Source organism: Emys orbicularis, chromosome 1 (genome assembly GCF_028017835.1).
Source record: "Emys orbicularis isolate rEmyOrb1 chromosome 1, rEmyOrb1.hap1, whole genome shotgun sequence".
NCBI lineage: Eukaryota > Metazoa > Chordata > Testudines > Emydidae > Emys > Emys orbicularis.
In genome coordinates this window covers 142,855,042-142,880,466 of record NC_088683.1, presented here as the reverse complement: position 1 = coordinate 142,880,466, position 25,425 = coordinate 142,855,042, and the positions used below count along the sequence as shown (strand labels likewise).

At 50.8% G+C, this 25,425-nt stretch overlaps 2 protein-coding genes and 1 long non-coding RNA gene across 3 annotated transcripts; 2 read left to right on the top strand and 1 right to left on the bottom strand.

The window, feature by feature from the left end:
* Window positions 1–618: 618 nt before the first annotated feature.
* LOC135885209 (zinc finger protein 239-like) lies at window positions 619–1,783 on the bottom strand. Its single transcript, XM_065412879.1, has one exon. It carries the CDS (start codon window positions 1,781–1,783, stop codon window positions 689–691), a length of 1,095 nt encoding a protein of 364 aa, XP_065268951.1. The 3' UTR covers window positions 619–688.
* Window positions 1,784–12,314: 10,531 nt separating this feature from the next.
* LOC135884277 (uncharacterized) lies at window positions 12,315–23,528 on the top strand. The gene is made up of 3 exons (XR_010561706.1): window positions 12,315–12,399; window positions 20,971–21,101; window positions 23,417–23,528. It is a non-coding gene; the product is annotated as an uncharacterized LOC135884277 (long non-coding RNA).
* A 201-nt stretch (window positions 23,529–23,729) lies between these two features.
* LOC135885113 (zinc finger protein 84-like) lies at window positions 23,730–24,936 on the top strand. The gene has a single exon (XM_065412782.1). The coding sequence runs from the start codon at window positions 23,767–23,769 to the stop codon at window positions 24,934–24,936; it is 1,170 nt and encodes a 389-aa protein (XP_065268854.1). The 5' UTR covers window positions 23,730–23,766.
* The last annotated feature ends 489 nt before the right edge of the window (window positions 24,937–25,425 follow it).

Below are 25,425 nucleotides of genomic sequence, written 5' to 3'. Positions count from 1 at the left end.
TGTATCTATCAACATCTGCCCTAGAAGGTATATTATATATTACATGGGAGCTGTAGATAAAGATAGTCTCTGGAAACAGCCCAGAGCAACATTACCTTCCCACTTGCTTCTGTGTGGCTCTGACCCTCCCTGTCATTTTCCTCCACCTACCCCTCTCTTCAGATCCCAACTGTAAAACAAAGGGCTTCCCCAGCAGCAGAATGAAACTGGCATGATCCTGATCGGTTTCACTCTGCAGTAGGTGGAGCAAAAGCAACAAAACAGAACAGATCCTTCTCTGCAACACTGTCCAGTTGATAAATCTCTTAAAGGTGGAGGAAGATATCCCTAATCCCGCCCTGAATTGAACCTCCTGGAGTAGGCCACTATCCAGGAGGGAGACAGCCAGCAAAGCTTTCTGTGTGGAGTGTATTTTCTGGTGCTGGTAGGTCCGTGAAGCTGTCCCCACAGCTCCTAGGGGCAGGGATTCTCAAACTGGGGGTCGTGACCCCTCAGGGGGTCACGAGATTATTACATGGGGGGGTCATGAGCTGTCACCCTCCACCCCCAAACCCCACTTCACCTCCAGCATTTATAATAGCATTAAATATTTTTTAAATGTTTTTAATTTATGGGGGGTGGGGGGTTCGCACTCAGATGCTTGCTGTGTGAAAGGGGTCACCAATACAAAAGTTTGAGAACCACTGTCCTAGGGTGTCTCTCCAGAGTGGATTCTCTGGTGTATAATAAGGTTAGTGAGCTGACTGAAGCCCCTCCCACAGTCAGTGCACCGATGAGGTTTCTTTATCATGTGGATTGTCAGGTGCTGATTCAGATTGGAGCTCCGGCAGAAGCTCTTCCCACACTCAGTGCATCTGTAGGGCTTCTCCCCCGTGTGGATCCTCTGGTGCTGGATGAGTGTGGAGCTCTGGCAGAAACGTTTCCCGCACTCAGTGCAATGGTAGGGTCGCTCGCCGGTGTGGGTCCTCTGGTGCTCAGTGAGTGAGGAGCTCTGGCTGAAGCATTTCCCACAGGCGGGGCACTGGTAGGGCCTCTCCCCGGTGTGGATCCTCTGGTGTTTGATCAGGTCCGAGCTCTGCAGGAAGCGGCTCCTGCATTCCAAGCACTGATAGGGTTTCTCTCCCGTGTGGCTCCTCTGGTGCTGCACCAGGGCCGAACTGCTCCGGAAGCTCTTCAGGCAGTCAGCACATTGATAGGGTCTCTCCCCCATGTGCGTGGTCTGGTGCTGGCTCAGGTTGGAGCTCCGCCCAAAGCTCTTCCCGCACACAGCACACCGGTACGGTGTCTCTCCTGTGTGCACTCGCTGGTGGGCAATCAGGTCTGAGCTCTGGCGGAAGCTCTTCCCGCACTCTGTGCATTTATAGGGCTTCTCCTGCAGGTGGGTTCGCTGATGTCTTGTAAGTGTCGAGCGCAGGCTGAAGGTTTTCCCACACTCAGGGCACTCATAAGGTCTCTGGCCTGTGTGGGTCCTCTGGTGCTGAATGAGGTTTGATCTCCGACTAAAGCTCTTCCCACAGTCAGGACATTTATGAGGTTTCTCTCCAGTGTGAGGCTTCTGCTGGGCAATGATGTCTTTGAGTTTCCTGAAACCTCTCTCTCGGGGAGGAGATTCACCCCATTTCTTTCCTGGAAGATTTCTCTCCTGATTTTCTGTCCCCCACTCATCCTCACAGTCATCTTCCCAGTCAGGGCTCTGTGAATCTTTCCCTTTGGATTTTTCTGACAATGCTACACTTAGTTCCTCTGTCTGAAGAGGTGGATTCTCCTCCTCGTTTTCACTCATGATCCCATCACCTGCTGGAATAAAGAGAGAATCGAGACATGGTTCATCCCTGTGTCTGGGGGAAAGGGTACCTCAGCCAAGAGAATTGCGAAGAGTTTGTCACAAATCTGAAAACTTTACAGTCTGATCCTAAGCCCGTCAAAGTCAAAAGCAGTCTTTCCAATCACGTCAATGGGTGCTGAATCAGACCCTTTGATAAGATCATAAAACAGGAGAGAGAAAAAAAAATCACCTGAGCTTTTTATCACAACCTGGACCAATCCCTCCTTCTGGACTGACACCAGTCTGTTGTGAACGGACCCAACCGCTGGATCCCACATGCTTCTCTACCCCCGGGTCTGGGTAGTGACTAATCACCGTTCCCAGCTGCCGTGTCTGCCATCCTTCCAAGGGATGTGGGGCTCTGCAGGCAGCTCTCTTAAACCCCAAGCCAGGCCCAGCCCTTAGTTGCTTAGAGTGTGCCTGCACTGGAGTGGCACCGCTATGGCACTTCAGCTCTGCCACTGTACTGCCATAGCGTAGTTGCTTCCTACATTGACTGAAAGACTGTCCCCATCAAAGTAGGTAATCAACCTCTCCAAAAGGCAGTAGCTAGGGTGACGAATAAGTCTTCTGTCTAGCTGCCTTACAGAGGGGTTAAGTTGACCTAGCTATGTTGCACAGGGCACATTTTTCACAGCCCTGAGTGATGTTGCTATGTCAACCTAATTTTTAGGTGTCGGCCAGGCCTTACATGTGCCCTCAGAGCCTCATCTAGGTGTGGGCACCGAGCTGCTCAGTTAAGCCCCTTACAGGTTTAGCGAAGGCATTTCTTAACCACAGCCACTTTTACTCTTGAGAGCACTGGAGAGTTATAGATCTTTGCAAAATAGCAAACAGTCCTGCAATGCTTCCACCTCACTCTCTTACTCTGATCTCACCCCACAAATCCAGGGTCTGGTCAATGTTTCAGGCTAGGCAGACCCTCCTGCCTTGTCCTCGCTCTCTAGCCTAGAGGCTTCTGACATGTGGTGGTGGTTGGTCCCCTTGCTCAGAGAAGCCCTCCCCTCTTAAATACAGCCTCTGTCTCTTTTTGACCATGTGCTCCAACTGGGAAATTCCAGCCTCTTGCCCCCAGTCAGGTTTCTGTGGAGAGTCCACTATCCCCTTGCAGTGGGCCAGTAGTTGAGAGACAACCAAAGTCGATGGCCCATGATTGCTCTATGGTGGCTTCTCAGCCATAGACTATGTCTACATTACACAGCCTATGCCAGCCTCTAGTATAGCTGCAGCATATGCTGACAGAAGGAGATTTTCTGCCAGTGTAGGAACAGTATCTCCCTGAATGATGTTAGCTATATTGACAGGAGCCCTCTTCTGATAGCACTGCTTTGTCTATACTGGTGGTTTTGTCAGCCTAGCTATGTCAGCTAGGGTGTGTGTTTTTTTCACACCGCTGACATAGCTTTGCTAGCATAAGTTTCAAGTGTAGATAAAGCCATTGTCATTCAACTAGGTGTCAAACCCTAATACAAAATGGATGTTCTAATCCAAATTGGAGGTTCTACTATTAAGTGAAGGTCACAATGAAGGTTACAATCCAAGATGGAGGTTGAAACACAAAATGGAGTTCACAGTTGGGTACAGACATATCCCACTCTGTCACACCTTTCCCCAGAACATCCCCAGAAGCTGGCCCCGCACTATGGAACTCATGGCCATAGAAGAAAGTAATGATTATGTCCCTTATCACTTTCAGAACTCAATGCAACACTTGCGAACAGGAAAGTTTCTGCTACAGTACACTGGTTAGGCGGGGGAATGCTAGCAGTCTGTCAGGACTGATGTTAAACCATAATTGGCATCTGCTTTCTGGTTACTCTAACACAGTGGCTCTCAACCTTTCCAGACTACTGTACCCCTTTCAGGAGTCTGATTTGTCTTCTGTATCCCTATGTTTCACCTCACTTAAAAACTACTTGCTTACAAAATAAGACCTAAAAATACAAAAGTGTCACAGCACACTATTCCTGAAAAATTGCTTACTTTCTCATTTTTACCACATAATTATAAAATACATCAATTGGAATGTAAATATTGTACTTACTTTTCAGTGTATAGTATATAGAGCAGTATAAACAAATCATAGTCTGTATGAAATTTTAGTTTTTATTGAGTTTGATAGTGCTTTTTATGTAGCCTGTTGTAAAACTAAGCAAATATCCAGATGAGTTGATGTACCCCCTGGAAGACCTCTGCGTACCCCCAGGGGTATGCATGCCCCTGGTTGAGAGCCTCGGCTTTAACTGCTGGCTACAATATTGAGATTAGGGCTGATCGAAAAACAAAAATTCCACCCCGCAGGAAATCATGATCTTTTGATATTTGTTTGATATTTGTCCCGAACTGGAACAAAAAACAGAAATATTGAAATTTTTTGCAGAACAAAAAGTTCAGAAAAATTTCAATTCCGAAATGTCTAAACATTTCTTTTTTATATTTTTCACTGAAACATTTTGACAGTTCTGAATCAACATGTTTTGGTTTGGTTTGTTGAACCAAATGGAAATGTTTCCTTTCAGCTCGCTTCCATATTGAACTGTGTCTGCTTGAGAGCTGCTGTGGTACTTCAGATGAGTTGTAGTTCACCCCCATGTAGCATAACCCATTCTCCTCTATGTGACAGGATTCCTGGCTGGCCTACATGTTTCATGACTGCAATGCATCATGAAAATTGACATGCAGACATGATGCACTCGAGTGGTTCTACCAGAGGGGAGACTGTGGTGCATCATGGGAGATGCAGTCCAGCCAGGGAGACTGGCCCACAGAAGAGAATGGCAGCATCAGACACCTGAACTACAACTTCCATGAAGCACTGCAGCAGCTCTGGAGAACACAGATTAATGTTAAAGTGGCCCACAATACAACAGTTTGATTCACTGTCTCTCAGGGAGAGATGCATTACCTATGCCCATAGGAGAACCTCTCATGTTGGCACAGGTAGTGTCTACATTGAAGCACTACAGCAGCACAACTACAGTGGTGACAATGTCATGTTTAAATTTAGACAAGCCCTGTCACTAAAATCACCCTGACAAACATCACAGCTCTAGGATGGAATGGACTAAATAAATGCACATTATTATTATTCATGTTCTTTATCACTGCTGAGGATCTTTTGGACTGTAAACTCCCTGCAATAGGGTCTGTCTTCATCACCCAGCACAACTTCAGCTCTAATCCTGACTGAGGCCTTTGGGCTGTACCATAATATAAATGAATAATAACAATATTAATCATCAGAACAGATCACAGATGAGTATTCCTGCCTATAACTGGCCATGAAGAAGCCTAAGATTTAGACATAAAAGTAGCAAAAAGCTAGCACACTGGTAAACAAACTCAAATGTTTATATTTGGATTGACCCAACACAAAACAAAGTATCTTATTTTGATTTGTCTGATAAAAAATTGAAAAATATTTGCAAAATCAAAATTTCCCTTGGAAAATGTTGATTTTGTGCAAACTGCATTTTTTGTTGAAAAAACATTTTGATGTAAGATTCCTGACCGGGTCTATAGATGAGACAAGACAGAAACAGGCGAACTCACAACAGTTTTGTTGGAATCCCAACATTATATTTCACCCACTAATGTTTCCTGGGTTGCTCTGACTTATTCGTCACCTGGATAGGCACGTCTTGGGATCTCCCTGTCTATGGAGGCATGAAGATTGGGGACACATGGCTCTTTCCCACGTTCCATCTAAGAGATTGCAGCAGTTTGGGGGACCGGCAACCCTGCGTCCAGGGAAATAAAACAGGTGGCAACTGAATTACTAAATGCTTGAATACATGTTACAAATAAAATCTGAGGATTTTAAACTCAGCCCTTTTCTTTGCTGGAGGAGAGGGTCCTGCGCAGAGGCAGAAGCAGGATCCAGGGAGTGCAAAGGTGAGCTTTAAACCACTTTTGCACACATACTCCTCCATTGCCCACTGTGCAGACAGACCCAGGAACTGGCCCAAAGAGAACAAGAGAAGCATACTGGTCAAAGGCCTTGGCTACACTCGGGACTTCCCAGCACTGCCACGGCAGCGCTGTGAAGCACAAGTGTAGTCGCGCTGTCAGCACTGCGAGAGCTCTCTCGCAGCGCTGTATGTACTCCATCTCTCTGAGGGGAATAGCTTGCAGCGCTGTGAGCGAGCGTGCAGCGCTGCAGGCTCTGATTACACTGGCGCTTTACAGCGCTGTACTCGCTGCGCTCGGGGGGGGCGTTTTCACACCCCTGAGTGCAGCAAGTTGCAGCGCTGTACAGCGCCAGTGTAGCCAAGGCCACAGCCTCTAAATAATGTGCTTCCCTGGATAATGAATTTAATGTGTGGGGGATCCAGTGGGGAGTGCTAGATTTAAAAGAATGTTATACTGGAAGGTGTTAATGGCTACCATTAATGGCTGTCTTTTATTCCACTGATCAATCACAGACCTAATTAAAGTCGATAAGTGGGTAATCACCCTTCTTCAGGGCTAAAGGAAAAGAGAAATTAAGTCCCTTCATGGAGTGTGATAACTGAGGCAATAGAAGCTACTTCCCAAGGCAATCTGCTGCATGGCAAAGCTTGAACAGGGTTAAACTGTGTAGTCTGATGGATTTCCCTTGGACTGATTGCAAATGCAGGATCTAGAGCAGTGGTTTTCAAACTTTTTTTCTGGTGACCCAGCTGAAGAAAATTGTTAATTCCCAGCTCTGTTGGATCATGGGTATGAGGGGTTTGGGGTGTGGGAGGGGCTCAGGGCTGGGGCAGAGGGTTGGGGTGCGGGAGGGGGTCAGGGCTCTGGACTGGGGGTGCAGGCTATGGGGTGGGTCTGAGGATGTGGGGTTTGGGGTGCCGGAAGGGGCTCTGGGTTGGAGGGGCTCAGGGCTGGGGCAGGGGATTGGGGCGAGGGCTTACCTCAGGCGGCTTCCAGTCAGCGGCACTGCGGGGGTGCTAAGGCAGGCTTCCTGTCTGTCCTGGCACCGTGGACAGCGTTGCGCCCCGGAAGCGGCCATCAGCAGGTCCAACTCCTAGGCGGAGGCGCACAAGCAGCGCCGCGTGACTCTCACCCACAGGCATCGACCCCCCCCAGCTCCCATTGGCTGGGAACCAGCCAATGGGAGTGCAGAGCCAGTGCTTGGGGTAGGGGCCTCGCACACAGGGCCGGTGCTACCATTAAGGCTACCATTAAGGCAAACTAGGCGGTTGCCTAGGGCACCAAGATTTGGGGGCGCCAAAAAGCGGTGCCCCCAATTTTTTTTTTTACAGCGTTCCTGGGCTGGGCTGCCGGTGGCACGCTGACACGTGCGGCTCAAACTCCCTCTCCCAGTGCAGCGGACGCTCCACTTCTCCCGCCTCCCAGGCTTGCGGCGCCAATCAGCTGTTTGGCACCGCAAGCCTGGGAGGGGAGGAGAATTAGAGTGGGGGCGGCGTGCTCGGGGAGGAAGCAGAGCAGAGGTGAGCTGGGGTGGGGAGCTGCCACATGGCTCCCCGGGGGGGGGAGCTGCTACGGGGGGGGCGCCTCAAGGCAGGGGGGGAGCTGTCGTGGGGGGGGCACCTCAGGGCGGGGGGGGGCGGGGAGCTGCCGCAGGGCTGGGGGGGAGGGGGCGCAAGGTGGAAGTTTCGCCTAGGGCGCAAAACTTCCTTGCACTGGACCTGCGCACACAGAGCCCCATGGCCCCCTCCCGCCCAGGAGCCAGACCTGCTGCTAGCCACTTCTGGGGCGCAGCGCGGTGTCAGAACAGGTAGGAACTAGCCTGCCTTAGCTGGGCAGCACCGCTGATGGGACTTTTAATGGCCAGAGCCACCGCGACCCAGTCCCTTCCATTCCGTGACCCAGTGCTGGGTCGCAACCCGCAGTTTGAAAACCACTGATCTAGGTGATCCCGGCAATTACAGGCCTGTACGCCTGACTTCAGTACCAGGCAAATGGGTTGAAAAAGCATAATCCCAACTACACATATAAAATGATGAGGTCTAAATTAGCTGTTACCACTCAAGAAAGGGATCTTGGAGTCAATGTGGATAGTTCTCTGAAAACATCCACTCAATGTGCAGCGACAGTCAAAAAAGCGAACAGAATGCTGGGAATAATTAAGAAAGGGATAAATAATAGGACAGAAAATATCATGTTGTCTCTATATAAATCAATGGTACGCCCACATCTTGAATACTGTGTGCAGATGTGGTTACCCCATCTCAAAAAAGATATATTGTAATTGGAAAAAGTTCAGAAAAGGGCAACAAAAATCATTAGGGGTATGAAACGGCTTCCGTATAAGAAGAGATTAATAAAACTGGGACTTTTTAGCTTGGAAAAGAGACGACTAAGGGGCGATATGATTGAGGTGTATAAAATCATGACTGGTATAGAGAAAGTAGATAAGGAAGTGTTGTTTACTACTTCTCATAACACAAGAACTAGGGGTCACCAAATGAAATTAATAGGCAGGAGGTTTAAATCAAATAAAAGGAAGTATTTCTTCACACAACGCACAGTCAACCTGTGGAACTCCTTGCCAGAGGATGTTGTGAAGGCCAAGACCATAACAGGGTTAAAAAAAGAACTAGATAAATTCATGGAGGATAGGTCCATCAATGGCTATTAGCAAGGATGGGCAGGAATGGTGTCTTTAGCCTCTGTTTGCCAGAAGCTGGGAATGAACTACAGGGGATGGATCACTTGATGATTGCCTGTTCTGTTCATTCCCTCTGGGGCACCTGGCACTGGCCACTGTCAGAAGACAGGATACTGGGCTAGATGGACCCTTGGTCTGACCCAGGAGGGCCATTCTTATGTTCTTAGAGGATTGGTTTTGACAAGCTGTATGTGTGCCAAAGCCAATATCCATTGTGAGAGTGGCTCTGAGAAGGAGCAGAGAGACAGAGCTCCTTGGGGCACAGGACTCGCTGGAAAAGCAGGCTTGAAAAGTGACCAAGGACATTGGCTGCTATTGTTTATTCCTACTATGTGCAGGGAAACAGGACTTTGTGTACGTTCTTTGTAACTAAACAGGAGTGCACCAGAGACTATAGCTGATTCATATACTCTATTTCTCCTCCTAACAGAAACAACCCTTCAAAGCCCCAAATATTGGCTAAGCTCTTGGGACAAAGTAGCAATAATAATATTCCCAGAGGGAAATCCCAATGAACCTCCCTGTTGGCTATTGAGTGACTTTACTCCATGCCCCCTTTTAAATTAAACCTAGGAGGATCCTAGGGGGTGGCAGCTCAGCTTTTAATGTGCTGCCCCTAACAGGCTGGTGCAGCGGGGACCTTCTGCTGGACTGCAGATGCCCCGACCCTCAGACACTGGTTTTGTACCCTGATGCTTGCTATCTGATCCCTTTCCAGCCATACAGTTCACGCTTCAACCCCCTTGTGCTCCCACGGGCAGTAATTCCTGGTTTCTGCGCTGTTTTCTTCCCCCCTCCCCGGAAGCTATTTCTCTGCTGTGATCCTACCCTGTCCTCTCAGTACAGACGCCTCTGCCCCGACTTACCGCTCCCAGCTGCTCCCCGGGGATTCATGCCCTTAGCATGTCAGTGGAGGGGTGTTGTTTTCACTGGAGATGCAGATTCTGTCGTTTCGGACACATGGCGCTGGGAGCGATATTTGGCCGGGAACAGGAAAGTCCCATCTTTATTAAGTCCTCCTCCCTCTGAGTGTGCTGATCCTCTCTAGGGCATGGTAGGTTAAGAAGCTCTGTGGTTTTAACCTCCAATTTCCCGGACTTAGTTCAGACAATGATCTTCTCCAAAACATTCTCAGGTCTCTGCACTCTTGGTGTGATTCACCCACAAGGCTTCTCAGGGAACTCCTTCCCTTCCCGTTTCCTTTATTACACTGGAGCTGCCTAGACGATAATGATTTTATTATGTGGTCTCTCCAAACAGCCTCCCTGAGCTCTTGAGGAACTAAACTCGATCTTGACAAATACAGCCCTTCCACCAGAACCATGCCCAAATACCTCCACTGGCTTCCCAGTCATTTCAGAACCAAGAACAGTAAGCTGCACTCCTTGTTTTTAAAGCTTGCTCAGGCGGTCCTAACAGACTTGTTCCTTCTCCACTGCCCTCCATCCTGACTCTCTGCAATGGCTTAGAAACAGATCTGCTTAGCGTGTCTAGCACACTACGTTGGTTTTCTACTCTCTTCCTATCCTAAGTTCTTGTTGACTCCTCTCCAAGGAGCTATGGAAGCAGGGAGCAAACTGCAAGCTGCAAAGGCACACCACAGTCTGAATACAGTAGGTCTATTCCATCTCTTACTTCTGCGATAGCCAACCACACTGGATAAGCACATTAGCTGGATATTTCTGCTAAAATAATCAGCAAGAACAGATGTAATTGTTAACATTTAAATTATCATTAAGCTCTCTAGTTAATTTCCTCTTTGCATGAATAGAGCAGTTCATCAGTCTCTTAGAGCTATTATTTAGCTTGTCTCTCTGCAACCTGATGTCTATTCTTAAAATGCTACAATGGCACAGCTGCCGCTGCTTCGCTGTAGCACTTCAGTGGGGAGAGGTTCTCCCATCGCTGTAGTTAATCCACCTATTTGAGGCGATATCAACTGAAAAATTCTTCCATCCACCTAATGCTGTCTACCCCTATGTCTAGGTCGGCATAGCTACGTCTCAGGGGTGTGGATTTTTCACTTATCACTTTATCATTTATCGTTTGATGATTACCTGATCTGTTCATTCCCTCTGAAGCACTCTCGGAAGACAGGATCCTGGGCTAGATGGATCTTTGGTCTGACCCAGTATAGCTGTTCTCATGTGCTTCTGCCGATGTAAGTTTTCATTGTAGACCAGCCCAAAGGCACCACAGCAACAATTCACATTTTGAATATTTTCTCTGCAAGGGCTAGAAGCATAAACATTTTGGTTTAATTGAAAAAGATTCCACTCTGCAAATACAACAGCGTGTGGCACTAGAAAATTAGGTCAGCATAACTACTTTGCTGAAGGGGATACTTAAGCTAAACTCAGTCCCTGTGTAGACAGCGCTAGGTCAATGGAAGAATTCTTCCATCAACCTAGCTACTGTCTTTCGGGGAGATGCATTACCTGTGCCCATAGGAGAACCTCTCATGTTGGCACAGGTAGTGTCTACACTGAAGCACTACAGCAGCACAACTGCTGTGGTGACAATGTCATGTTTAAGTGTAGACAAGCCCTGTCACTAAAATCACCCTGACAAACATCACAGCTCTAGGATGGAATGGACTAAATAAATGCACATTATTATTTTTTCATGTTCTTTGTCACTTTTGGACTGTAAACTCCCTGCAATAGGGACCGTCTTCATCACCCAGCACAACTTCAGCTCTAATCCTGACTGAGGCCTTTGGGCTGTACCATAATATAAATGAATAATAACAATATTAATCAGCAGAACAGATTACAGATGAGTATTCCTGCCTATAACTGGCCATGAAGAAGCCTAAGATTTAGACATAAAAGCAGCAAAAAGCTAGCACACTGGTAAACAGACCTTTAGACATTTCAGGTATCAGAGGGGTAGCCGTGTTAGTCTGAATCTGTAAAAAGCAACAGAGGGTCCTGTGGCACCTTTAAGACTAACAGAAGTATTGGGAGCATAAGCTTTCGTGGGTAAGAACCTCACTTCTTCAGATGCAAGGGGCGGCACACTTCTTCTTGCATCTGAAGAAGTGAGGTTCTTACCCACGAAAGCTTATGCTCCCAATACTTCTGTTAGTCTTAAAGGTGCCACAGGACCCTCTGTTGCTTTTTAGACATTTCAGGTTTGCCATGCCCCCTTGGGGGTCTCTCAAACGAATAATCATCATCAATGTCATCTGGGCTCTGGGCACCTGTTTCTAGAGAGTTCAAGGCTGTTTCTAGAGCCCCTCTGATAATCCCTTTGTCCTCCATTGTAACACAGCCAGGGTGGGAATTCGCTGAGTTGTGCAGAGTGGGACAAGTCAGGATGCAGAGAGCTGCCAGTTTAGGAGGAGGCGGGGAGGAGAGATGAACGAAACAGAAAGGTTCCCAAAGCCTGGGGAGTGAAGGGTTAACACGACGGAGCTCCTCCAGCTCCTAGAGAGGCCCGACCGGGAGCTGTGCTTCCTAAGCTTCCTGTTCCCGGGCGGTGGGTCCCGCAGAAAACTGGCGTCCGCAGCGCCTGTACCGCCCGTGCCCCGAACGCAGCCCCGCCGGGCCATGCCGAGCTCGCCTGCTGCCCGCCGGAGCGGTGAGTGCAGGGGCTGGAAGAGCCTCCCGCGAGGGCAGATAGCGGGGCTGGGGCCAGCACACAACCCCCGGGGGTAGCAGTCACCGCCCCTGGGACACAAAGGAATCGCAGCCTGAAGTGGGGGTGGCAAAGGAAAGGGACAGCGAACTAGCCCGCAGCTGCAGCCCTGCGGGGGCCCCTTTAAGCCACCGGGCAGGGGCCGGAGGCGGGGGCTGCCCCGTGTGTGCAGTTGCAGGCCAGGAGCGTCTCCTTCCCCGGGAGTCGTCGCTCTGCCTAGCTCCCCCAGCTGGGTCCCCACCCCCCAGAGCTCCGGGGCAGCCAGCTCACAGATGGCACTTGCGGGCCTGCAGCTCATGGGGCCCCTCTCCAAGCGCAGGTATGTGTGGGCCTGACCCAGGGCGGCGGCGTGGGGCGGGCCGTGCAGCCCCGCCAGCTCAGGGGATATCTGCAGCTGCAGCCCCGGGGAATCTGCGCTCTGGGAAGGACGGAGGGCAAATGTCACCCAGCAAGCAGGAGGGGGCAGTGGGGCTGTGCCCCGACACACTGTGTGGTCACTCATCGGCAGTGGCTGTGGCCCAGTGGGTAGGGTTACCATATTCAAACATTTAAAAAAGAGGACACTCCACGGGGCCCCGGTCCTGCCCCCAGCCCCGCCCCAACTCCGCCCCTTCCCCGCCCCTGCCCAACTCTGCCCCTTCCCCACCCCCATTCCAACCCTTTCCCCAAAGTCCCTGCCCCAACTCTGCCCCCTCCTCTGAGCACCCCACATTCCCCCTCCTGCTCTGATCTTGGTTGGGGGTTGCTAAGTGCTTCCCTGCTCCCCACTCGCCCTGCACCCCCCCCACCCCCCGCAGCCTCTGTGCCCCCTGCTCCCCACTGGCCCTGCATCCCCTGCATCCCCCCGCCCCTGCAGCCTCTGCGCCCCCCACCTGCCCTTCCCCTGTGCCCCCCTGCCCCTGCAGCCTCTATGCCCCTGCCTGCCCTGCTCCTCCTCGCCCTGCAGCCCCTGTGCCCCCTGCTCCCCACTCACCCTGCACCCCCCTGCCCCTGCAGCCTCTGTGCCCCCATCTGCCCTGCCCCTGTGCCCCCCTGCCGCCTCTATGCCCCTGCCTGCCCTGCTCCTCCTCGCCCTGCAGTCTCTGTATCCCACCGCCTGCCCTGCCCCTGCGCCCCCCTGCCTGCCCTGCTCCTCCTCACCCTGCAGCCCCTGTGCCCCCTGCTCCCCACTCACCCTGCACCCCCCTGCCCCTGCAGCCTCTGTGCCCCCATCTGCCCTGCCCCTGTGCCCCCCTGCCCCTGCAGCCTCTATGCCCCTGCCTGCCCTGCTCCTCCTCGCCCTGCAGCCTCTGCACCCCCCGCCTGCCCAGCTCCCCCGCTCCCCCGGCAGCCTCTGCCTGGCGGGGGCTTCGGATGCTCAGCGGCGACCGGGGCAGCGCAGGTCCCTGCAGCCCCGGCACACGCCGCACTCCCTGCCCCGCGCCGCAGCCTCCTTCCTGCCGCGCGGGGTGATGGGGCCACAGGAAGGGTCCCCCAGTGGCCGGGGAGTCCCCGCCCGTGAGGGAAGCCCGAGCCGTTGGCTGGGCCGGCCTCCCCGTGGTCCTGCGGGCTCAGCTGGGGCGCGCAGTCCGCCCGGCCTCCGGGGGCAGCAGCGGCCCCTTCGCCGCCTTCTGCGGCTGCGCCCTCCCTTCCCCCGCCCGAGCTCGCTACAATGTAGCCGGGCGGCTGGGCTGCACTGCGGATCCGGCGGGTCGTGCTGGGGCCAGGCGGACCCTGGCTTATGCTGCCTCCCTATTTCCCCGGACATGTCTGGCTTTTTGGCAGTTCCCCCCGGACGGGGATTTGAGTACCAAAAAGCCGGACATGTCCGGGGAAATCCGGACGTATGGTAACCCTACTCATGCTGAACTGACAGGAAATGCTAGTCCCCAGCAGCTTCCCAGGCCAGGAGAAGGCCTGACTCATGGGAGACAAGGGTGGGAAAGTGTCAGTAACGGTAGCTGGAGGGTTGCAGACTTTGTAGCTTGTGTAGGCCGAGCTCATTGCACACACCAGGGACTCTTTCATCCCTCCAGTTTCCCCCACAAGCTCCCTGTGTGCCACCCTCCCGTCCCCCTCTATCTCAGGCACTTGCTGCAACCTCTTTACTCCCTCCCTCATGCCTGGGGTCTGGTTATCCCCCTTTCTTCCCTTCTCACCATGCTGCCCCACCCCCCCCATTCCCCTCTGCCACAGACTCTATAGGACAAGAAGCAATGGGCTTACATTGCAGCAAGGGCGGTTTAGGTTGAACATTAGGAAAAACTTCCTAACTGTCAGAGTGGTTAAATACTGAAATAAATTGCCTAGGGAGGTGGTGGAATCTCCATCATTGGAGATTTTTAAGAGCAGGTTAGACAAACACCTGTCAAGGATGGTCTAGATAATACTTAGTCCTCTCTTGAGTGCAGGGGACTGGACTCAATGACTTGTCGCGGTCCCTTCCAGTTCTATGATTCTATGTGCCCCCCACTCACTCCTCTGGCGTATGCCAGGGTCTCTGTGTGCCTCCCCATGTCCACTTCCCTGCATACCATCGTGCCCCATTCTCTACCTCTGCACTATGCCAGGGGCTCTATGTGTGCACCCCCCCCCCCACTCTCCTCCATTTTGATCTTGCTTTGCTCAGCCAATAATACTGATGCAGAAATATGATGTCATTCATTTACTGATTTTTGTTATGTGCACAGTAACATAGCATCTGAGTTCATAGCATAGATTAAATGCATTCTGATGTGTAAGGGCCTGATTTTCAAAACGACAGAAGCCCACAACCATGAATAAAACTGAGAGCCTCATTCAGCTAACAACTGTGCATGCAAAACAGTATTTCAACGGGCAATGCTCTGTTGGTATGCATAGTTGTGGTGCATGCATGCATGATTATACTGTTGAATTTTGGTCTGTACATCAGTCTGTCCACAGTATGCAGCATAAACAGCCCTCTTCCTTGTATGGACCCAGCCAACTATTAATGACTCATAGATTTTAAGGCCAGCTGGGACCATTGTCATCATCTAGTTTGACCTTCTGTATAACACAGGCCATAGAACTTCCCTGAACTAATTCCTGTTTGAGCATATCTTTTAGAAAAACATCCAATCACCCACCTGCTAATGGCCCATAGTCGAGGAAACATTTGGCCAAGAAGATGTATCTTGCACTGTGCTCTGAAGGTCAGTAAAGTCAAGCTGTAGTGTGACACTGAAGAGCAGCATTTCTGTAGCTGTGACTCTTCATCCTAAGGCCTGGTCTACACTACACCTTTAATTCGGATTTAGTGGCTTTAATTCGAATTAACTCTGGAACCGTCCACACAACGAAGCCATTTAATTCGAATTAAAGGGCCCTTTAATTCGATTTCTGTACTCCACCCCGACGAGCGGAGTAGCGCCAAAATCGAATTTGTCAATTCGAATTAGCGTTAGTGTGGCCGCAATTCGATGTTATTGGCCTCCAGGAGCTATCCCACAGTGCACCATTGTGACCGCTCTGGCCAGCAATCTGAACTCGCATGCACTGGCCAGGTGGACAGGAAAAGCCCCGGGAACATTTGAATTTCATTTCCTGTTTGCACAGCGTGGAGAGCACAGGTGACCACAGAGAGCTCATCAGCACAGGTAACCATGCAGGCTGATAATCGAAAAAGAGCACCAGCATGGACCGTACAGGAGGTACTGGATTTGATCTCTATATGGGGAGAGGATTCAGTGCTAGCTGAACTGCGTTCGAAAAGACGAAATGCCAAAACTTATGAAAAAATTTCCAAGGGCATGATGGAGAGAGGCCACAATAGGGACACAGATCAGTGCCGCGTGAAAGTCAAGGAGCTCAGACAAGCCTATCAAAAAGCAAAGGAGGCAAACGGTCGCTCCGGGTCAGAGCCGCGGACATGCCGCTTCTACGCTGAGCTAAATGCATTTCTAGGGGGGGCCGCCACCACTACCCCACCTCTGACTGTGGATTCCGAGCTGGGGATAATCTCATCAGGGACACCTGATGATTCCGCGGAAGGGGAAGAGGAGGAGGAGGAGGACGAGCTGGCAGAGAGCACCCAGCTCTCCGTTCTCCCCAACAGCCAGGAACTGTTTCTCACCCTGACTGAAGTACCCTCCCAAGCCTACCAAGCCAGCACCCAAGACCATGACCCCATGGAAGGGACCTCAGGTGAGTTTACCTTTTAAAATATAAAACATGGTTTAAAAGCAAGCATTTTTAATGATTAATTTGCCCTGAGCACTTGGGATGCATTCGCAGCCAGTACAGCTACTGGAAAAGTCTGTTAACATGTCTGGGGATGGAGCGGAAATCCTCCAGGGACATCTCCATGAAGCTCTCCTGGAGGTACTCCAAAAGCCTTGCCACAAGGTTTCTGGGCAGTGCAGCCTTATTCCGTCCTCCATGGTAGGACACTTGACCACGCCATGCTAGTAGCAAGTAATCTGGTATCATTGCCTGACAGAGCCTGGCAGCATATGGTCCCGGTGTTTGCTGGCATTCAAGCAACATCCGTTCTTTATCTTGCTGTGTAATCCTCAGGAGAGTGATATCGCTTAGGGTAACCTGGTTGAAATAAGGGAATTTAATTAAGGGGACTGAGGTGGCCGTTCCTACTGGGCTGTTTGCCTGTGGCTGAAAAGAAATCCTTCCCTGCATTTAGCCAAGTGCAAGGGGGGGGGGGAGGATTGGCCCAGAGCTTTTCGCGTTTTGCTAGCAGGGATCTTCCCTGATACCAGCCAGGCGGTGGGGGGAGGGATAAAGCACTCATCCCAGAGAATTCATGGCGGGTGGGGGGGGGGGGGGTGTTAGTTTGGTTCCTGCAGGGATCTTCCCTGATACCAGCCAGGCGGTGGGGGGAGGGATAAAGCACTCATCCCAGAGAATTCATGGCGGGTGGGGGGGGGGGTGTTAGTTTGGTTCCTGCAGGGATCTTCCCTGATACCAGCCACGCGGTGGGGGGAGGGATAAAGCACTCATCCCAGAGAATTCATGGCGGGTGGGGGGGGGGGTGTTAGTTTGGTTCCTGCAGGGATCTTCCCTGATACCAGCCACGCGGTGGGGGGAGGGATAAAGCACTCATCCCAGAGAATTCATGGCGGGTGGGGGGGGGGGGGGGTGTTAGTTTGGTTCCTGCAGGGATCTTCCCTGATACCAGCCAGGCGGTGGGGGGAGGGATAAAGCACTCATCCCAGAGAATTCATGGCGGGTGGGGGGGGGGGTGTTAGTTTGGTTCCTGCAGGGATCTTCCCTGATACCAGCCACGCGGTGGGGGGAGGGATAAAGCACTCATCCCAGAGAATTCATGGCGGGTGGGGGGGGGGGTGTTAGTTTGGTTCCTGCAGGGATCTTCCCTGATACCAGCCACGCGGTGGGGGGAGGGATAAAGCACTCATCCCAGAGAATTGGATGGGGGGGGGGGGTGTTAACCTTCAGCAGCAGAAAACAAGCTAACAGGAAAACTGCAGCACAACGGGCTTTGCTTGGTATGTGGGAAAGCAGGGCGCAGAAGCCTAAAGACAGTGGCTTACCATGGCAGCATGCAAGGTGAATTCTGTTGCCCCGACCTGCGTCTGTGATCTCTAGCAGCAAAGCCACAGGCACTCAATATTAAGAGGCAAAATGCGACCTTGCACAGAAATCACATGTGCTATGTAATGTGAATAGTATACACCGTGAAAGAGTATAAGCATTGTTCTGAAAAATGTATCTTTTAAAAAAATTCTCTCCTTTTTTCACTCCCTCCAGCAGGTGCAAATGTTTCAAGCCTCCCTCCTCCTTCCCGAAGGCTATCCCAGATAAGGCGTCGTAAAAAAAAAACGAGAGAAGAGATGTTTTCCGAAATCATGCAATCCACCAGGAATGAAAGAGCTCATCTGAATGAGTGGAAGGAGACGGTTTGCAAGTATAGGAAAGAAGCCAGTGACCGTGAGGACAGGAGGGACCAACGTGAGGACATGAGGGACCAACGTGAGGACAGAAGGGACCAACGTGAGGAGAGGAGAGACGCTCGAGATGAGAGGTGGCGGCAGGAAGATCAGAGGAGTCGGGAAGCAACGCTGGGGCTGCTGCGTGAGCAAACAGACATGCTCCGGCGTCTGGTGGAGCTTCAGGAACGGCTGCTGGAGAACCGAGTGCCGCTACAGCCCCTGTATAACCCCCCTACCTCCTCACCATGTTCCATAGCCTCCACACCCAGACGTGTAAGAACACGGGGGGGGAGGCTCCGTACACCCTCCCATTCCACCCCAGTGGACAGCCCAAGCAAAAGGCTGCCATTTTTTTAACCTTTTTTTACTGGGCTTTTCCTTCCCGCAGATCCTCCTCCCAAACCCCACTCAGGTTCTGTGCCGCTACAGCCCCTGTATAACCCCCCTACCTCCTCACCATTTTCCATAGCCTCCACACCCAGATGTGTAAGAACACGGGGGGGAGGCTCCGTACACCCTCCCATTCCACCCCAGTGGACAGCCCAAGCAAAAGGCTGCCATTTTCTTAACCTTTTTTTACTGGGCTTTTCCTTCCCGCTGATCCTCCTCCCAAACCCCACTCAGGTTCTCTCCCTCTTTTTATAATCAATTCATAAAGAATAAATGATTTTTAAACAATGGTGACTTTATTTCCTTTGAAAGCAAGCTGGGGGAAGGGGGAGGGTGGGTTCCTTACAGAGAATGAGTCAATAAAGGGGGCGGGTTTTCAGGAAGGATAAACAAACATAAATTTCACACTGTAGCCTGGCCAGTCATGAAACTGGTTTTCAAAGCTTCCCTAATGCGCAGCGCTTCATCGTGTGCTCTTCTAATCGCCCTGGTGTCTGGCTGCGAGTAATCAGCAGCCAGGCGATTTGCCTCAGCCTCCCACCCTGCCATAAAGGTCTCCCCCTTGCTCTCACAGAGATTGTGAAGCACACAGCAAGCAGTAATAACAATGGGGATATTGGTTTGGCTGAGGTCTGAGCGAGTCAATAAGGATCGCCAGCGACCTTTTAAACGGCCAAATGCACATTCTACCACCATTCTGCACTTGCTCAGCCTGTAGTTGAACAACTCCTGACTCCTGTCCAGGCTGCCTGTGTATGGCTTCATGAGCCATGGCATTAAGGGGTAGGCTGGGTCCCCAAGAATAACAATTGGCATTTCAACATCCCCCACGGTTATTTTCTGGTCCGGAAAGTAAGTCCCTTGCTGCAGCCGTTTAAACAGATTGGTGTTCCTGAAGACGCGAGCGTCATGAACCCTTCCCGGCCAGCCCACATGGATGTTGGTGAAACGTCCCTTGTGATCCACAAGTGCTTGCAGCACCATTGAGAAGTACCCCTTGCGGTTTATGTACTGGGTACCCTGGTGCTCCGGTGCCAAGATAGGAATATGGGTTCCATCTATTGCCCCACCACAGTTAGGGAATCCCATTGCAGCAAAGCCATCCACTATGACCTGCACATTTCCCAGAGTCACTACCTTTCGTAGCAGCACCTCCGTGATTGCTTTGGCTACTTGCATCACAGCAGCCCCCACAGTAGATTTGCCCACTCCAAATTGATTCCCGACTGACCGGTAGCTGTCTGGCGTTGCAAGCTTCCACAGGGCTATCGCCACTCGCTTCTCAACTGTGAGGGCTGCTCTCATCTTGGTATTCTGGCGCTTCAGGGCAGGGGAAAGCAAGTCACAAAGTTCCATGAAAGTGCCCTTACGCATGCGAAAGTTTCTCAGCCACTGGGAATCGTCCCACACCTGCAACACTATGCGGTCCCACCAGTCTGTGCTTGTTTCCCGGGCCCAGAATCGGCGTTCAAAGCCTATAACCTGGCCCATTAACATCATAATCTCCAAAGCACCGGGGCCCGCGGTCTCAGAGAATTCTGTGTCCGTGTCCATGTCCTCATCACGCTGGTCGCTGCGCTGCAATCGCCGCCTTCTCCTCCTCCTCGCCTCTTTTTTCTGGTCCTGTGTAAGCATAAACTCCACGAGAAAGCGCGAGGTGTTTATAATGTTCAAGACTGCGTTCTGGAGCACAACGGGATCCATGCTTGATGCAGAATGGAGTCTGCAGAGTTCACTCAGGAAAAAAGGCGCGAAATGGTTGTCTGCCGTTGCTTTCAGTGAGGGAGGGGGAGGCTGTACCCAGAACTACCTGCGACAATGTTTTTTGCCCCATCATGCACTGGGGTCTCAACCCAGAATTCCAAGGGGGGTGGAGACTGCGGGAACTATGGGATAGCTATGTAAAAGCTACCCACAATGCAACGCTCTGGAAATCGATGCTACTATGGTAGCTTGGACGCACACCACCGAATTAATGGTGCCTAGTGTGGCCGAATACATTCGAATTTACAAAATCGGTTTCCTAAATTCGAATTATATAAATTCGAATTAATCCTGTAGTGTAGACATACCCTAAGACATGCTGTTTCCTGTCTCCAGGAATGCAAGTGTAACAAAAGCAAAGTGAGAGCAGAAGTACTCTAGATGATCTGAGCTGTTGTAGCGGGGCATGGACAGAGAGAGACAGCCATTAAGGTAGCTAGATCTCTACAGATAAAAAAACACCACCATGAATTGCACCCAGAGGAAGATGGAAGCTAGTGGAGAAATGGAGAATCAGAAAGTGAAAGGGGGGGAAAAGAGCCTGTTTCCTCTCATTCATCTGGCATATCTAGGGCCCTTCAGATTTCACTGCCGGAGATCTACATGGGAACCAACGGGCATAGTCCTATAGGACTCTGAAGTTACCCACATCACAGATGAAATATCCAGGGGATAGAGAAATCCCCTAAGATATACCTGCTGTGCTGTCCTTGGGTTATCACTGTGAATTACTCCCACAGAGACCATTTCTCCAGCTGAGACTTTGGGCTTCAAGTGTCAGGATGAGACTGAAGCAAAAGATGCTGAGTTTATAATCCTTGTGATTTCAGATCCTGCTGAAGTATGGTGATGTCTTGTCTGTTTCTTCTGTGAGGAGAGGGATATTTTAGAGGAATGGCAGAAGGAGCTGTATCAATGCCTGAGGGAGAAGAATATACAAGGTTGGCTTCACTGGGTAAATGTAAGTTTTCTTTCTTTTATTCCGAGCTGTGTAAACTCTGAATTATCTGGATTTTCTGTCTCTCTTTAGCATTTATATGCCCCTCCAATAGTGTAGTATCTGAGCTCCTCACAATCTTTACTGTATGTAGGCTCCTAACATTCCATGAGGGCCGGGCAGGGCTATTATCCCCATTGTATGGAGGAGGAACCGAGGCACAGAGAGGCTAAGTGACTTGCACAAGGTTACACAGGAGCCCACGTCTCCCAGATCCTAGGCTTGTGCCCTTCTACTGGACCATCCTTCCTTTCCCTGTCCTCAGGGCCTCCATTAGCACGTTTGGATTTATTAAAAGTACACATCTGCTCCAGCAGAGGGTACTGGTATAAAACCATTTACATACTTTTGTAACAAGCTCTCTGGGACCAACAACAGAACATAATGTCTCCCGATCTCATTTCCCACAAACAGACTATAAAAAGTCCCAAACCAAAACTTTTTGGGGAGGGGCCTACAAATATCTCCAATAGAACAAAGAGAGTCAGAGCTGTGGGTTGTGGATCTTCAGGACTCAGTGGATGGAGCTATTCCTGAAAGCCCCTCCCCAGGTGAGTAGTAATAATCCAAGCTTCCTCGAGTGAAGTGACAAGATGGAGACCCTTTCTAAGCTGCAGAACTGGATTTCCTTTATAGGATTCACTGTGTCTTGGCCAATGCCTGACAAGCCTCTACATCTCTCTCGTAAATCACAGTCCTCCTTACCCATTGTGAGTCAAAGGTGTAACTCCGTTGATTTCATTAGCATTATGCCAGCAAAGAATTTGGCTCAATCTTTCTGCGTCCGTGATTATTTCATTTGGGGAATGGAGCCTTAATATTCATCTTTCCCAGCCCCTAACATTTGTTTTGGGGCAGGGATTTTCTCCTTTCATCCAGTTTTCGTGCTGAAACACTGAACTATTCAGATAACATCACATTGGGAGGGTCCCATGGTTGTGCTCCCTAGGTGGAGAGATCCATGTAGGATATGAGGCAACACAGTTCTTCCCTAAGAGCATGCTGCATGGAGGGAAACTCCCCTAAAGAATGTTGCCAGAAGAAGCAGCCCGGCACAGCTAGTTTGAAGAGAGACAGCTTTCCCTTGCAGTCAGTTCCCACTAACGCAGAAATGGAATCTAAGATCACGTAGCTACTCCCACCAGTATCACATCATGTATTGTCATGCGACAGATCCCCCTTTGAACAAAAGACTTCCATCAGGGATGGCAGCATAACTGGAAAAGTATGACATGAACTATGTAGTAGTAAGTTCCAGTAGCTTTGCTAACTTAGTCAATGCAGTTTAAATAGTCATATGATGCATTATAATGTTTAGGCCTTCAACACTGTTTCTTTCCCATTGCTGAGAAGCCAGGCTGCCGCCTTATTGCATGATCCTGAGAGACTCTTCCCTGTTCAGCATAAACACTAATCAGTGAGTGCTAATGATCAGGCTGCTTCATACTCACTGTACACATTGAATTCTTCTCCTTAGGTGAAGTCACACTTTAAAGAGTGCTCTGTTAAAGACCATGTTCAATTATTGCTAATATGAAACCTTTACCTCAATATCCTCAAGTTCCCCATCGCCAGTAGTATTCCTGAGATCCCATATGACACCAAGCTGTGAGACTGAGAGACCATCAAAGATTTTTAGACAATCAATGAAGATTTTGGAGTTGAAATGAGACTGAGCTCTCCTTTCTCAGTGAAGTTCCCCTTGAGACAACTGGGATCCCAGTCTGGAAAACAAAGCCTTTTCTGATGGCTCTAGACTTCCCCAGGAGCATGTAGAGAATGAGGTTCTACACTCTCTCTATGAGAGTGATCCTGAGAGTTAATTTTAGTTTTTCTTTCACAACAAAACTCTGCTGCTCCCAAACACTGCAATGGGGATTGAAAACCCAAGCAGATGAGGCTTGATGCTCAGAAGTGTTGAGTCCCCATGGCTTCAATTGGCTTCTGGAAAATCAGGCCCCAGGAGTCTCAAGTTGGGCACCCAAAGTTAGTGGACACTTGAAAAAATGGGCATTTTCCTTTTTCTCCTCTCACCAATGTTTATGATGAAATATTTCATTCTCCCTTAAAGCAGTTTCACCTGTTCTAGCACCAGTAGCAGCCCTGGAACATGTTGCCACTTGCATAATGTGCCGGCTGGAGTAAGTGCCTTCTGGGGGAATATCCTGGGGAGGGATGAGGGACTTCCTCAGTCACACTGTACTGCTGGGAATGGTTAGTGGTTTCCCTCTACTAGCAGCACAGGAGGTCACATCTGGATTTTCTCCTCCTCCCTGCAGGTGGTGGGATCCTGAGCAGAACTGAGAAGCATCACAAAGAAGGTTGTGAGAACCTGAAGCTGCTGGGAATGTTATTGGGCAAATCAAAAGAGAGAATTTCCCAGAGACCTGACCAGGAAACTACCTGCAAAGGGCAGCACAAGTCACAAAAGCAGAAGCGAAACACAGCTAGGGATGAGTCAGGTACCACAAGGAGACGTGAAAGAACTTTCAGGGAACTGCACAAGCCCCCTGTGCCAGAGAGGTCAGAGACAAGTGAGGGACCGTGCACATATCCTGTGTGTGAGGAAAGCTTTGAGGGGCAGAGAGACCTGAATAGCCATAAGAGCAGCATTCACTTGGGAAAGAAAATGTATAAATGTAGGGCCTGTGGGAAAAGCTTCAGGAAAAAGCAGGAGCTCTCGGCACATGCAAGAGTCCATGGAGTCGAGAAACCCTTCCCCTGTGCTGAGTGTGAGAGAAGCTTCAGTCGGCTTTCCCATCTCACTGTGCACCAGAGAACCCACACGGGGGAAAGGCCCTTCTCCTGCCCTGAGTGTGGGAAACACTTCAGCCACCTCTCGAACCTCACTAGACACCAGAGAACCCACACAGGGGAGAGGCCCTACAGCTGCCCTGAGTGTGAGAGGCGCTTCAGTAACCTGAGCAGTCTCACCACCCACCTGAGGACCCACACAGGGGAAAGGCCCTTCACCTGCCCCCAGTGCGAGAAGAGCTTTGGTGACCAGTCTAATCTCACCACCCACTTGAGGACCCACACTGGGGAGAGGCCCTATGTGTGCCCTGACTGCCAGAAGAGCTTCAGCGACCAATCGACTTTCGCCAAGCACCAGAGAACCCACACGGGGGAGAGACCCTACCCCTGCCCCCACTGCGAGAAGAGCTTCATCCATAGATCCCACCTCACTACGCACCAGCGGACCCACACAGGGGAGAGACCTTACAAATGTCCTGACTGTGAGAAGCGCTTCAGTCAGCTCTCCAACGTCACCACCCACCTGAGGACCCATTCAGGGGAGAGGCCCTACGTCTGCGCCGACTGTGGGAAGAGCTTCGGCGACCAGTCAAGTCTGAGGAAGCACCACCGGACCCACACGGGCGAGAGACCCTATCCCTGTCCCCACTGCGGGAAACGCTTCAGCCAGCTCTCCAATCTCAACACCCACTGCAGAACCCACACCGGCGAGAGGCCGTACATCTGTCCGCACTGTGGCAAGAGCTTCAGCGAGCAGTCAAACCTGGCCAAGCACCTGAGAACCCACCCGGGGGAGAGGCCCTCCCCTTGGCCCCACAGCGAGAAGAGCCTCATGCACATCTCACACCTCTCTGCGCACCAGAGAAACCACACGGGGGAGGGGGCCTACAAATGTACCGACTGCGACAAGATCTTCAGCGAGCACTCGGACCTGGTGGAGCACCTGAAAGCCCACCCGAGGGAGAGACCCCACATCAACAAGAGCTTCATCCAAAAATCATCTCTGGTGAAACTTCAGAGGCTTCCTCAGAGATTGAAACCATAGGAGGCTGGAATGCTCCTCTGTGTGTGTGTGTGTGTGTGTGTGTGTGTGTGTAGTGATGTGCACTGGAGGAGAGGGAGTTATAGAGAATCTGAGAAATACACTCAGCCCATCCACTTCCAAAGCCATCACCACCTCCCCAGTCCGGTGGAGGAGCTCCTGAATAATGGGGAGGGGCTTCACCAGTGGCCATTCCCTTACCAGGCTGTCCTGGAAGAGTGTCAGGAGGTTGCACATGCTGTCCCTATCCCACCCACAAACCCATTCTGTTTCCCTACTCCAACTTCCTTGCAGTTGTTCTGTGTGGTAGGAGTTGGCCTCCTGAGGGTCTCTCCATACTATGTTGAGAGGTTTTGCTGAGGTGCGTTTGGCGTTCCCCCAGGGTTGGAAGGGCATAAGTGAAAATATCAGTTGAGGATTTTATTTCAAATCTGATTCTGCTCTGAAAAGTGACTCTGTAAAAAATGGTATTGTGAGGTTCCATGTTCATTG

Bases quoted from the DNA above. Each gene is read 5' to 3' on its own strand.
- LOC135885113 (XM_065412782.1), top strand. From the start codon at position 23,767: ATGTATAAATGTAGGGCCTGTGGGAAAAGCTTCAGGAAAAAGCAGGAG.
- LOC135885209 (XM_065412879.1), bottom strand. From the start codon at position 1,783: ATGAGTGAAAACGAGGAGGAGAATCCACCTCTTCAGACAGAGGAACTA.